General features: G+C 33.1%; 8 protein-coding genes and 3 pseudogenes across 11 annotated transcripts, besides 3 other annotated features; 9 read left to right on the forward strand and 2 right to left on the reverse strand.

Annotated features, from left to right (window-relative positions):
• Positions 1–8,554: part of a mobile genetic element that runs on past the window's edge.
• Positions 70–1,245, forward strand: TVAGG3_0044800 (annotated as a pseudogene). The gene has a single exon. A coding segment is annotated over exon 1 (1,176 nt).
• On the forward strand, positions 2,013–2,992 carry TVAGG3_0044810 (annotated as a pseudogene). The gene has a single exon. A coding segment is annotated over exon 1 (980 nt).
• Positions 3,307–3,882, forward strand: TVAGG3_0044820 (organellar and viral DNA polymerase type B; the record flags this gene model as incomplete). The annotated part of the gene is made up of 1 exon (XM_051220854.1): positions 3,307–3,882. One exon carries the CDS (start codon positions 3,307–3,309, stop codon positions 3,880–3,882), a length of 576 nt encoding a protein of 191 aa, XP_051105840.1.
• Positions 4,004–4,861, reverse strand: TVAGG3_0044830 (uncharacterized protein; the record flags this gene model as incomplete). Its single annotated transcript, XM_051220855.1, has 1 exon — positions 4,004–4,861. The coding sequence occupies one exon, from the start codon at positions 4,859–4,861 to the stop codon at positions 4,004–4,006; it is 858 nt and encodes a 285-aa protein (XP_051105841.1).
• Positions 4,886–4,992, reverse strand: TVAGG3_0044840 (uncharacterized protein; the record flags this gene model as incomplete). Its single annotated transcript, XM_051220856.1, has 1 exon — positions 4,886–4,992. A coding segment is annotated over one exon (107 nt), but the record flags the coding sequence as incomplete, so codon positions are not given.
• Positions 5,204–5,638, forward strand: TVAGG3_0044850 (uncharacterized protein; the record flags this gene model as incomplete). The annotated part of the gene is made up of 1 exon (XM_051220857.1): positions 5,204–5,638. The coding sequence occupies one exon, from the start codon at positions 5,204–5,206 to the stop codon at positions 5,636–5,638; it is 435 nt and encodes a 144-aa protein (XP_051105843.1).
• TVAGG3_0044860 (uncharacterized protein) lies at positions 5,666–6,274 on the forward strand (the record flags this gene model as incomplete). Its single annotated transcript, XM_051220858.1, has 1 exon — positions 5,666–6,274. A coding segment is annotated over one exon (609 nt), but the record flags the coding sequence as incomplete, so codon positions are not given.
• TVAGG3_0044870 lies at positions 6,643–7,238 on the forward strand (annotated as a pseudogene). The gene has a single exon. A coding segment is annotated over exon 1 (596 nt).
• On the forward strand, positions 7,269–7,739 carry TVAGG3_0044880 (repellent protein 1 family; the record flags this gene model as incomplete). Its single annotated transcript, XM_001295396.1, has 1 exon — positions 7,269–7,739. The coding sequence occupies one exon, from the start codon at positions 7,269–7,271 to the stop codon at positions 7,737–7,739; it is 471 nt and encodes a 156-aa protein (XP_001295397.1).
• Positions 7,787–8,009, forward strand: TVAGG3_0044890 (uncharacterized protein; the record flags this gene model as incomplete). The annotated part of the gene is made up of 1 exon (XM_001295395.2): positions 7,787–8,009. A coding segment is annotated over one exon (223 nt), but the record flags the coding sequence as incomplete, so codon positions are not given.
• Positions 8,011–8,554: a terminal%2Cinverted (terminal inverted repeat of Maverick-1A transposon ID:TVAGG3_0044680).
• Positions 8,555–9,744: 1,190 nt separating this feature from the next.
• Positions 9,745–11,213, forward strand: TVAGG3_0044900 (glycosyltransferase family; the record flags this gene model as incomplete). The annotated part of the gene is made up of 1 exon (XM_001304335.2): positions 9,745–10,755. One exon carries the CDS (start codon positions 9,745–9,747, stop codon positions 10,753–10,755), a length of 1,011 nt encoding a protein of 336 aa, XP_001304336.1.
• Positions 11,214–11,842: 629 nt separating this feature from the next.
• Positions 11,843–12,285: part of a mobile genetic element that runs on past the window's edge.

Raw genomic sequence — 12,285 nt, forward strand, 5'->3', positions numbered from 1 at the left:
TTTGAAAAATAACTTAAAAAAATCTAATCTAATTTTTTCAAAAAAAATATTTTTTTATTCCTACTAAAGATGTATCGGAAGTTGTCTAAGTTAGAACACTCGGAAATAAAACAACTTCTTACAGAAGCTAACATAGATGTTGCAAAACATTACGCGACAAACAAAAAAGCACTCGCTGACATTCTCAATGACTACAATGGTGAAATAACTTATGATAGAATTCATGAGTTCATAAATGCAAGAGCATTTCCTTTAAATGACGTTGCTATTGACTTATATCATAGACGTTCAATACCTCATGAAGTAAGGCGTGAGATGTTTGACATAACAAATGCGAACGTTGGTCATACTCGTAAAGCTCTTTCTCATGATGTTCGTCAAGAGATGTTTGAACTTACGAACTCAAACGTTGGTGAAACACGAAAGAGAGATGACACACTGAAACAACAGAGAAGAGAGATGTTTAAAAATGCTATAGAACAAGTTCGCAAAGCTAACGATGTCATTCGTTCCATTGACGACAAACCAAAAGAAGGTGAGAGATGGTTAAAGAAAGATGAGAGAATAGGAAGAGAAATGTGAAGTCAGGCAATAGACTCATTGACTTTAACATCGAAGCTTTAGATGAACCAAACAGAGACTACTTACACAACATTTCGGTAAGGTTTTCATGAGACTCTTAGAGAAGATTAAAATAAACTCACAACAGAGATGGATGGTATGTTATAAACTTGGTGGAAAGTATGAATGTTCTACGTTAAACCTCAATAATATTGGAACATTACTACATCAGCTCTTGAAGGAGAACTTTATATCAGAGATAGAAGCAAATGCTGCAGGTATTGTTGAAATGCACTATGACTTCTTCTTGACAACATAAAGAATCTTACTGAAATAAAGATGTATGATTTAACTGAATATGAAGGCTTAACGATGTCAGATGTTAAGAAAGGAAAGCCACAGAAGCGACCATATAGAGATGAAAGCACACTGACAAATGACCAGAACGCCATTTTGGAAGCTCTTAAGCAAACAGGAAACCCAGCACTTATAGAAAGCTTTTGGAAAGATAATGGTGAAAAGAAGTTTTATAAAAAGAAGCGGTCAGTTCTGGAAGTATCTTTGCACATTACCTATAAATCTTGAACGCTACCAAATCTTCAATGAACTGAACAAAAGAACTGCAACACTTATGACAGAAGACAATTGTTTCGTTTATGCTTGCATTCAGGCTGGAGTAAATGAAGAAACTATTGACCACATGAGAGAAGTCATTCGTGTTAGAGACTTTCCTCAAAGTAAAGTACAAGAAATTTCTGACGCAACAGGTATCATTTAATGTTACCATTGGTTATTTCAATGACTCAAGACATAATGAAATAAAGAGATATATACCAAAAGAATGTAAACTGTTCGAACTATTGACTTACTTCTTGTTGAAGACCACTACATGCTAAATGAAAGATTACCAATGACAACATATTTCATTCGCAAACTATATAGAAATCTTGAAGGAGTGTGGTGGAATGAACATTGAAAACAGATGAAAATATTATACAATGAGAGATGGTAAATACATTGTTCGCATGGATAGAACAACACCGTTATGGGATGTTATGAAAACATTGTGGGAGTGCAAATATTTCGAACCTATTTCTTATGGAGAACTTTTCACATATACGACTGACTTATATAAACAGAACCTTGCACCATTTAAAGATTTGACATGTGCTCCAAAGTATTGTGTACAACTGAAGAAGAAAGCAGAGTCAAAAGAAGTAAATAAAAATAAGTGCAAGTTCATTCCTGAGCACGTTTTCTTTGCTGACTTTGAGTGCAGTACCGATGGCTTTCATAAAGCTTTTAACATCTGTTTTGACAGTGAAGATGGTTCAGTGAGTGAAAGCATTTGGGGTCAAAACTGTGCAACAGAATTTTTGGAGCGACTTCCTGACAAGAGTTTAATATATTTCCATAACCTCAGTTATGATATAAACTTCATCTTAAGACACATGACAGAAGTGAAAGGAACTCCATCATTAAAGGTTCACGAACAATGCAAATAACTGGTTTATATAAAGGACGGGCAATTATTATAAAAGACTCTTACAGTGTTATAAATAAGAAACTTAAACTATTTCCTGCTATGTTTAACTTACAAACAGGACCGAAAGAAGTATTTCCATATAACTACTACAGCAGTGTTTTGTTAGCAAATGACAACAGAACTGGTGTCATTTCTGAAGCATGTAAGTTTGTCAAGGATGCAGATACATTCATGAAGAACATAGATTCCATCAAAGGTTGCAGAATAGATGAGAACCACTTCGACTTAGAAAAATATAGCACGTTTTACTGCAAACAAGATGTAAGAATTTTAAGAGAAGGTTTTGTAAAGTTCCGCAATGACTTATTGAAAGAGTTTGATTTAAACGTTTATGACTACGTTAGTATTTGTTCTATTGCTAACAAATTATTTGAGAACAGAGTGTACTTCCCGAATGGAAATCTTTATGACCTCTCAAATAAACCAAGAGAATTTATTTCGAGATGCATTCAAGGTGGAAGATGTATGCTGTCAGATAACATGAAACAAAAGAGCGAAAAGAAACTCATTGCTGATTTCGACGCTGTTTCATTATATCCATCAGCTATAGCAAGACTTTATACTTTGGAAGGAATTCCAAAGGTTATGAAGGATGAGATGCTAAGCACAGAGTATCTCATGAGACATTTATTCGATGACGACCAAAAGGAACCCATTGGTGAAAAGTTTATGTCTGGCTTCTTTGTTCTCATTAAGATAACAGAGATTGGTATACACAGACACTTTCCTTTAATAGTTTGTGACCCTGAACTAAATCCAGAACTTAACGTTCCAGAAGTTCAAACACTTGCTGTTTAATGTATGTTGACCATATAACATTACAAGACCTCATAAAATATCAAGGTGTCAAATGTGAAGTGTTGCAAGGATACTATTACGATGGAAACAGAGATTTGAGAATAAGAGATGAAGTTAAGAAATTGTTTGAGTTAAGGTTAAAGTATAAGAAAGAAGAAAACCCATTACAAGAAATTATAAAACTCATTCTGAACAGCATTTATGGCAAAACTATTTTATCTCCTATTGAGTCAAAAATAACCATAGTAGATGACAAAGATGCTATAAGATATGCTATAAGAAATTACAACCATATAGTGAAGTTCGAAGGTTTGGATGGTTCAGATAAAACTATTTTCAAGCTAACGAAAAGCAGTTGCAGACACTTTAACTTCTGTCCACTTGGTGTTAACATTCTATCTATGTCGAAGAGAATAATGTGTGAAGTATTCTGTACTGCTGAAGACTTAGGAATGGACATCTTTTATAGCGATACCGACAGTATGCATCTCTACAATGAAGATATCCCTCGTTTAGCTGAAGAGTTTGAGAAACGTTATGGAAGAGTTCTCATTGGTAAAAACCTTGGTCAGTTTCATAGCGACTTCGCAGAAATAACACCTGGAAAACAAAGTTTAGCATACAAGTCAATATTTTGTGGAAAGAAGACCTACATAGACTTACTCACTAACGATTTAAATGAAGTTGCATTTCACTGCAGAATGAAAGGCGTGAAGCAAGATGTTATTGCTTTAACCGCTAATGAAATGTTTCCTGAAGCTATACAATGCTATTACAATGAAGATAAAGGTTTAATGGTTCCGCAAGGAAAATTTGACAAAGACTCTGAGTTCAGTGTCATGAAACTTTATAAAGCACTTTATGACGGTCAAGAGATTGGATTTGACTTATGTAAGTCATGTCAACCTTGCTTTGAAGAGAAGTTTAACTTCTCAATAACGACTAAAACAAGTTTTATTCGTAAGTTGAAGTTCTGAGGTCATTTCTTTTTGTCAGCAATGAGGTCATGAATGAGGTCAGCAATGAGGTCATGAATGAGGTCATTTATTTTTGTCAGCAATGAGGTCATTCGTGATAAAAATAAAGCTAGCGTAGATTTTACAATACTGCGATGGTAGAGTTTAAGAGTTGTGCTTCAATGTAGAGACAGTCCTTATGGTCTGGAGGTAAGAGCACTGGGCAGTTATGGTCATGAGTGGAGAACATGTCTATCCAAAACTCACGATTGAAGCCAGTTAATTTATAGTATTTAGGGTTAGGAAGTGGTGAAGTTCTTGTATGACCAATGAACTCATTTTCAACTCCCTTACTTAAGTTTGAATATAATATAGCTTGCTTTCTATCCCAAATGCCAGGTGTTACAATCTTTGAAAATTCATTTTTCCTCGGAAGCATTGCTTCATAATTGAAAACATTCTTGAAATCATCACTTGGTTCAGAGATTTGAAATCTTATACATAATGGATTTTCTTTCTCTTTAGCGACTTCATTGAATGGTGAGAATACAATGAATTGACAGTCATGAGTTCCATCTTCATTTTCATTAAATTCATAATGAAAGTCTATAAGTTGTGGCTGACTACCTTCTTCCTTCAGTTGTGCAAGAAACTCACGTAAAGGCTGTAAAGTTTGTACTTCAATGTTGAACTTTTTCTCGAACATCTCATTAAATGAAATCATACATTGCAACAATGTTGTATCGTCTTTAAAGTATTTGTATATGTGAATGTTTTGGGCGCTTAAAGACTGTTCGTCATTTTCTATCTCGACTTGAAGTATAAAGTCAACCTTTCTGAAAGCACGTGTTATATACATAGATGTTATGCCAATGTACTTCTCTTCATTTATGTTCACAATCCAGTCTGTTGGAAACTTAAACGTTACTCTGTTCCCCTTTATTTTGACGTCAGGGTTTTCACTACTGAACGCAACAGTTAAAGGTATTTGTCTATACATTTAATTCGGATAAAAATAAACCATTTACTCTTTCTTTGCTTCAGCTTCTTTAGCTTTTTGTTCTTCCTTTGCTTTTGCTTCTTCTCTAGCTTTCTTTGCCAGCAAACGTGGGTTCTTTTGTCTTCCAGCAGCTAATGCAGCAAGTTGTTTTTCACTAAGTTTTCTCTTTGGTCTCTCTGGCTTTTGTTCTTGTTTTTGTTCCTTCAGTTCGGATAAAATTTGCTCGCGAATTTCTTTCTTCAATGCTTCAACATCTATGACCCCTTGGGTCTTGTCCGTAGGGCTTGTCTGAGTCATTTGACTGCAGATAAAAAACAAAATTAAAACTTTAACCGATGTAAAATGAGCTTGTCAAAATCAGAACGAGAGTCTATTATATTAAATGACGCCAGAGGAATACAACATCCTTTCTATTACGTAAGTCAGAGTAAAGATGGTAAAATATATGTAAGAAAAAGAAAGGTTCCATTAGCGAATGCAGAAAGCGACAACATTAAGGTGCATGGCAAGGGTGAAGTCCACGAAGCCCATATAAAACCTTCTGTTCAAACTGAGCCACCAAAAGAACCAGAAGAAAAGAAGCCAGATGTACTTTCAATAACGAACCAAGAGCTTATTGCAAAGTTCGTGAATTTCATTGAAAAACAAACCGAGTCAACGAACCCTGACCCGCCAGTGAAAGAAGTTGAGACAAAAGAGAATGTACAGTTCATTGAAAATGTCAAGAAACAACTTCCACCACGAATGCCAAGAAGAAGAGTGAGAATAATGAAGTAAATAGATATTTTTATCTGAAGTAAATACATGCAGAACGAACAGCTAAACGAATTTACTCCAGCAGAGCATATTCATCAGATTCGCTCATATTTCGATATCATAGACAATGCAGTTCAAATTGGTGACACTAATAGAAAATATTCTGACGCAAAGATTCCATCACAACCTGGAACTGCTAAAGATAACACATGGGTAACATTCAATCTCTCACTTCCTGGTGAAAATATGTTGGACCTTTACAATACATTCATTACGTATAAAATGGAAGGTCAATTTATTGTAGATAAAGAAATTGGTTCAGGTTCCAATAAAACAAACCCACCAGGATTTTGGATTGGTTTCGATGACGCTTTCTATGCAGTTGCTGGATATCAAATCCTTACAAATGGTCGTATCGTATATTCTCAAGACAACGCAAGAGAAGAAGCATATATAACTTCAAACTCACAAACTACCGAACAAATAAAGAAAGTAGATGTTTTCTCAAAGACTCGACATGAAGATGTATGGAGTCATTCGGGAACATGCAGAACAGGACAAATTGTTAGTGGTCCAATTACAGCAGGAAAATCATTTGATTTTAAGCTTCGTTTAAGAATTCCTGTTAGAAGATTCCTTCCATTAGAAGCTATTCGATTTATTCCAGCTTTTGCAGGAAACATTCAGCTTAAAGTAAAGTTCAGTAGCGACGCATTACAATGCACATCTATATCTGTAAATGATATCATTGCTTTCAATCCAACTCTTAAAGTTGCATTTGCTTCAGATTCAAATCCACCGACAAATAAATTTGTTCCATGGAATGAACCATTCACTATGATAACGAAGGCAATAGAAGCTAGTGGAACAGTTACTATTACAACTGTAACCAGCAACTATTTCGAACAAAGATGGATTTTAATGAATGTTTCATTCATCCAAAGTCATTCTCTTTAGACCCTAACATTTATCCAGAACTTGTAGAACATTATACAAACGAGGCTTTATGTTTTCCTGTTAAAGTTATGGATTGGATTCCTATGGACGGTTCATTCTCAAAGAATACAGATAGTTCAAGTGCAACATTTACAGCAGCTTATACGCCTATTAATGTTAAAAGTATTTGGGCACTATTTAGAAAGAAAGACAACTATTATGTTAATTTTGAGAACCCTAAGTTTAAATATCTTCAGCTTTCCATGGGAGCTTATGGAAATATGCCTGCAGAACCGAAAAATCATATGGACCTGTATTTTATGAAATGGTTGCGAACGCCTGCAATACAAACAATGATATGATAGGATTTAATGAAGATGTTATGAGGTCATTGGTGGATGATGGTAGTGTGGAACATAAATGGGATAGCTATGACAACACACATTTCTTATGTGGTTTTCCAACAGAAGTGGACTTTTGCTTCCAGCAAGGTCAAACATCTACTGCTCCAATAACATACAAATTGTCTGTTAAAGGACCTATTGAACTAGCAACCGAAAACGTACCAAAGCCACTTATTGGATTTATGAGGGATTGTTGCTTTGCCATACAAGTAAGACAGTCAGGCATACCAATAATAAGATTAGATGACTATAACTTAGCAGCTGACGACAGTGAGGAATAAAGGATGAACGTTTATTTTTAAAGCTTATAAATGAGTTCTTCATCAAGCTCTCGTGAACCTTCACCATCTATGAAACAAACTTTACCAAACGATTATGGAGCACCTATTGAATATTTCTTACGAGCTGCACAATGGCAAAGAGCAGTTTCACCAAGGTTAGGTGTTCCACCAGCTCCTGTCAAAAATAGCATTTGGTCAAGTCCCTATATAAGATATGGTCTCCCACTAGGTTTGCTAGGTACAGCAGGAGCAGTTATGATGTTGAAAAGAAATAAAGCAAATGTTGTAAATAATACTGAAGTAGCTGAAGTTAAACAAACTCCGACACCTTCGCCAAAACCAACGTCAAAACCAATGCCTTCACAAACAACACCTTCAATGACTCCTGAACCTATGGAAGTACAAACTCCTGTTCAAAAGTCAACTCCTAAACCGACTCCAACATTTAAACCAGAACCTACTCCTCAAATAAATCGTAAAACTCCTGCGTTTCCTTACTGAAAAAATAACGTTATTTTATTTAATATTAAAATTTTTATTTGATTGAAATGACGACTAAAGTCACTGAAGCAATGAAACAAAAGTTTTTGGTAGAATACATTAAATCAGGAACTATTCCAGAAGGTTTTTACATTCATACTATGAAGGATGGTAGAGTTCAGTTTAGAAAGATAAAGCAACCATTAGATAAAGAAGGAATTTTGAGAAAGATTAAACTTCATGAGGACAACATTGCTGAACTTAAGAAGAAGTTAGAAGAGTTGGAGAAAGGAAGAGAGTTATAAAGCAATGAATTCAACAGGGTGAAAAAACAGGTGAAAAAAGAGGTGAGATCTCACCACTTCACCTAAATTTATTTTTGCGCTATGTTTTCATACGTGTGAGGGTGGTGATATCATTAATTTTTAAGTTTATTTTTTATTTTATTTTTATATAAATGACAGAACAAAAGCAACTCATTCGAATTCCACAGTATAACAAACATACATTTAAACATTTATTCTTCCTTCCTGAGCATAACATGTTCTTTCAAATACATCCGAGACCAGTTGACTTTTCATTGACTGTTTATAAAGATAGAAATAGTTATATCATTAAACCATACGATGACGAAGGTAAGTTATGTAAATTGTACGTTAAGAAGTTAGAGAAAGTTTATGGCTTCAAGTATGACTACAATAGGGTTAACACTGATGATGAAGATATTGAGGAAAATTTATGAGAACATTAGTGAAGTCGTTAGTGAGAACGATAGTGAGAACGTTTATTTTTTACATTAGTGAGTTCGTTAGTGAAGTGGTTGGCGGCTTTGTAAAGTGTCAAATTCACAAGTATTGGGTAAGGTGGAACGCAGTGCCGCCGTACCCAAGACTTGTATACTAACTAACGACAAAAATAATAATGGATTTTCATCAATAATTATTGCATCGCAAGAAGGTCATCTTGAAGTTGTTAAGTATCTTATTTCAATCGGAGTCAATCCAAATGATAAAAATAATAATGGAACTTCACCAATACTTATTGCATCACAAAACGGTCATCTTGAAGTTGTTAAGTATCTTATTTCAATCGGAGTAGATCCAAACGACAAAAATAATTATGATAGTTCTTCACTTCATTTAGCTGCAATTAATGGACATTTTGAAGTTATTGAATATTTAATATCCATTCATGTAAATGTTAATGATAAAAACAAAGTGGGAAAAACTGCACTTGATATTGCAAGGGAAAAGGAAAATGAAAATCAAAATTATAAAAAGATTATTAATCTTCTTTTGCAATCAGGTGCACAATAAATCATATTTTTGACTACTTCCTCATTGAAAATAATAAATCCTAAAAAATAACTTATCTGTATTATCACAATATTCCTTATCAAAATAAATTAGTCTTGAAATCAAAATCAAAAATTCAAGACTAAAATATTATCATTAGTGATTTTTAAAGGTGCTCTTACGCTTTGTTGATACAATCTTAAATTTTCTTCTTTAAAGTTAAATTAGATCTCATACAATCTTCCATGAGAGTTCCACCAGCCAGAAGTGCAATACCTGTGCTACATAACTATTAGGATATAGTAGCCAGACTGTGTATGTATTGCGCTTCAATAATTACATTGAATGGGAGGAAAATTATGGATCAGTTCACGCCTGCAATAATTCAAATTTTGATTTGTCACTTTTTATATGAGATACAAGAGAAGAGTTTTATTCATTTCATTTATAGTGGTTTTTTTTCTTTTAGCATTTTACGACCATATGATCCAATTATCACGTTAACGATAAAGGCAAAACAACTTTTCATTGAATGTCTTGACAAATTTAAAAATGTTAATCCTGATTCTAATAAAATACTCAAAATTCAAGGTGTAAAAGAAGGATTATTCCCAGAATATTTAGATCAATTAATTCCTCTGCATTTAACTTACGAGACTCCTCCAATTGGTAATTTTTATGGTTTTTTGAAAAACTCTCAATATTTACGTTATAAAAAGTACTATGCAAATATGAGCTTAGTACCAATATTCAAAACAAAACGGACAATAGATATTGTAACCGATTTCAAAGGAAAAATAGCAATATACAAAGATGCTTATGCAAATCAATTCGGTGAATTTGTAATAAATAATTATGTAATCAGACCTCCATATGATTCAGGGCTAAGTTGTGTACGTGAATATCATGAAGGCCCAGTAGTATTTGAATGCGATAAAGCATGCGTTTTTGGCCATGTATGGATTCATAAATTTGGGCATTTCATTGATGATTGTCTTGCTCCTTTGACATTGATTCCTGAAGATTTTTTAGAAGACTGTGTAGTAATTTTATCAGAACAAACAAGAAAATTTGGAGAAGATGTTCTTAAAGTTGTTGGTGTAAGGAAATACATTTATATTTCAAACAACACATGGGTACACGCTAACAAACTTGCCGTAGCTGTTGAAGGAAGATCATATCTTATGCATTTTGGTGTTCCATTACAAAAATTAGTTGATATGCTAAGAATTTACTTTAAAGTATTAAATATTAAACCAACAAAATATGCAGTTATGAATAGAGATTTAAATTCTCCTAGACATATTACTAATATCAATGCACTTATGGCGGCCATCAAAAACAATATAAAAGATGTAGAATTCGAAGAAATTGAAGATAAATTAGGAACAATCGAATCATATGCAAAATTTTATCCTTCAATTAAATGCGTTTTATTACCAACAGGAAGCAATGCAGTTAAAACAATTTTTATGAATCCTAATTCTGTTGTAATTATTGCAAGTAATGAAATGTTTGATTTCTCAGTCGTATGTTCAATATTATCAGTTCATGTTAAAGTGGTTTATTTCTTTCATTACCAATATCATTTTAATGACATTACAATTGATGTTGATCTTGCATTACAAGCTATTGAAGTAGGAGTCTATGCATCTATTAATGGAAACTTTCCAGAACCGAAAGAATTCATCTCATTTATTGATTATATTCCCAATTTCAAACCAATACATATTGAAGGATAAATTGAAATATAATCAACAAGCAATCAATGTTATGAATCATCGCAAAGTATGTTGAAGAATTTATTTGATAATTTTTCTCTTGAACAAAACTTTTATGGGCAAAACATTTTGTGATTGTATAATGAACGAATTATTGATCGATTACTTGTTAATATGCAGTAATTAAATATAAGTGAATAAGAAATCCTGAAAAAATGAAATTTAAATCCCAAATCCACAACTGTTCATGAAGGTGATACTCCTCTACATTATGCACAATAAAATTTATTGAAAAAAGTATTGCAAACTTACTCATTTCTCATGGAATAGACACCAATTCAAATGATTACTATTGAAATATTTTTGAGTATTTACTTTCTATAATAACTTAAGGAATCAAACTACAATTAAATAATTTAAGAGGCCGAATCAAAAATAAAATATAATCTTCACAATTTTAATATCAATCTTCTAATTCTGAAGATTATTAACTGTTCCGAGCCATAATTAATTACTGGTAATTGATTTTTTAGGGCCTACATGCCTTGTGGAATCATTTTGTACCTTAGAATATGCAGGCATAATTAATTCAAAAGTCATTCATCACAAGAAACAAAAATGAAAATATTAATTATATATAGTTGTAATTTTATAGGGTTGTTAGATTCCCGACGATAGGTGTCTTGGAAGATTTGCCTGGTGTCATCATAGTGTCTTTAAATCAAAAATTTTATTTTGGAGTTAGTTTTATTGATTTTTCAATAAAAAACATTTCTAAAACAAGAAAATAAAACGATAAAATATTTATATTTTATATAAGGATCTTATATATTTAAAATAAATATCATTTTATTTTTTTCATTGGTGTCTGTCAAACCATAATACACTATTCAAAAATTCAATGTGTCTTGCGGTTTCAAAAGACACCTTCAAATTGAACGATAGCACAGACACTATTGAATTTTACCCATTTTATTTAGTTTTTACCCTTTTTATTTTTAAGAATTAATGACTGAAACAACCGTTTTGTTATGACCTCAATCACTTTTATTTATTATTTTAAATATTATTTAATTTTATTATTTGAATAGGCCAACTTATATTTGAGTATAGATCCAAGGTGATGTGATTTTTGCATCCCTGGGATGGACGATACACCCAAAGTGTCACCTTTTTTGGGATAACATGAATTTTAAATATCATGAGAGTTCTGCAAACCATATGCACAATATCTATTCAGCCTGACTTCTTGTATATATGAGTTAGACTTCTTAAATATTGTGCTTGGCGCGATATAAGCATTTCCGAGATTACCATCGTGCTCTATAGTATGCTACTTCTCCCTGGTTCTAGCTCAGTTCCAAGGATATTGGCGTTCAAGGATTTGGCAAGGTCCTTCCGAAGTCTCTCATTCGATGAGAGATTTCGGAAGAATCTTGCCTTAAAGTACTCCAACTCTTGTTCTTTTGTTCCTAAATAGTGAGAAAAGTTATTTGACTACTTAAGGTAGAGATTATCCGAGGTCCTCATTTGATGAGAGGCCTCGGATAA

This window comes from Trichomonas vaginalis, chromosome IV (assembly GCF_026262505.1).
Source record: "Trichomonas vaginalis G3 chromosome IV, whole genome shotgun sequence".
NCBI lineage: Eukaryota > Parabasalia > Trichomonadida > Trichomonadidae > Trichomonas > Trichomonas vaginalis.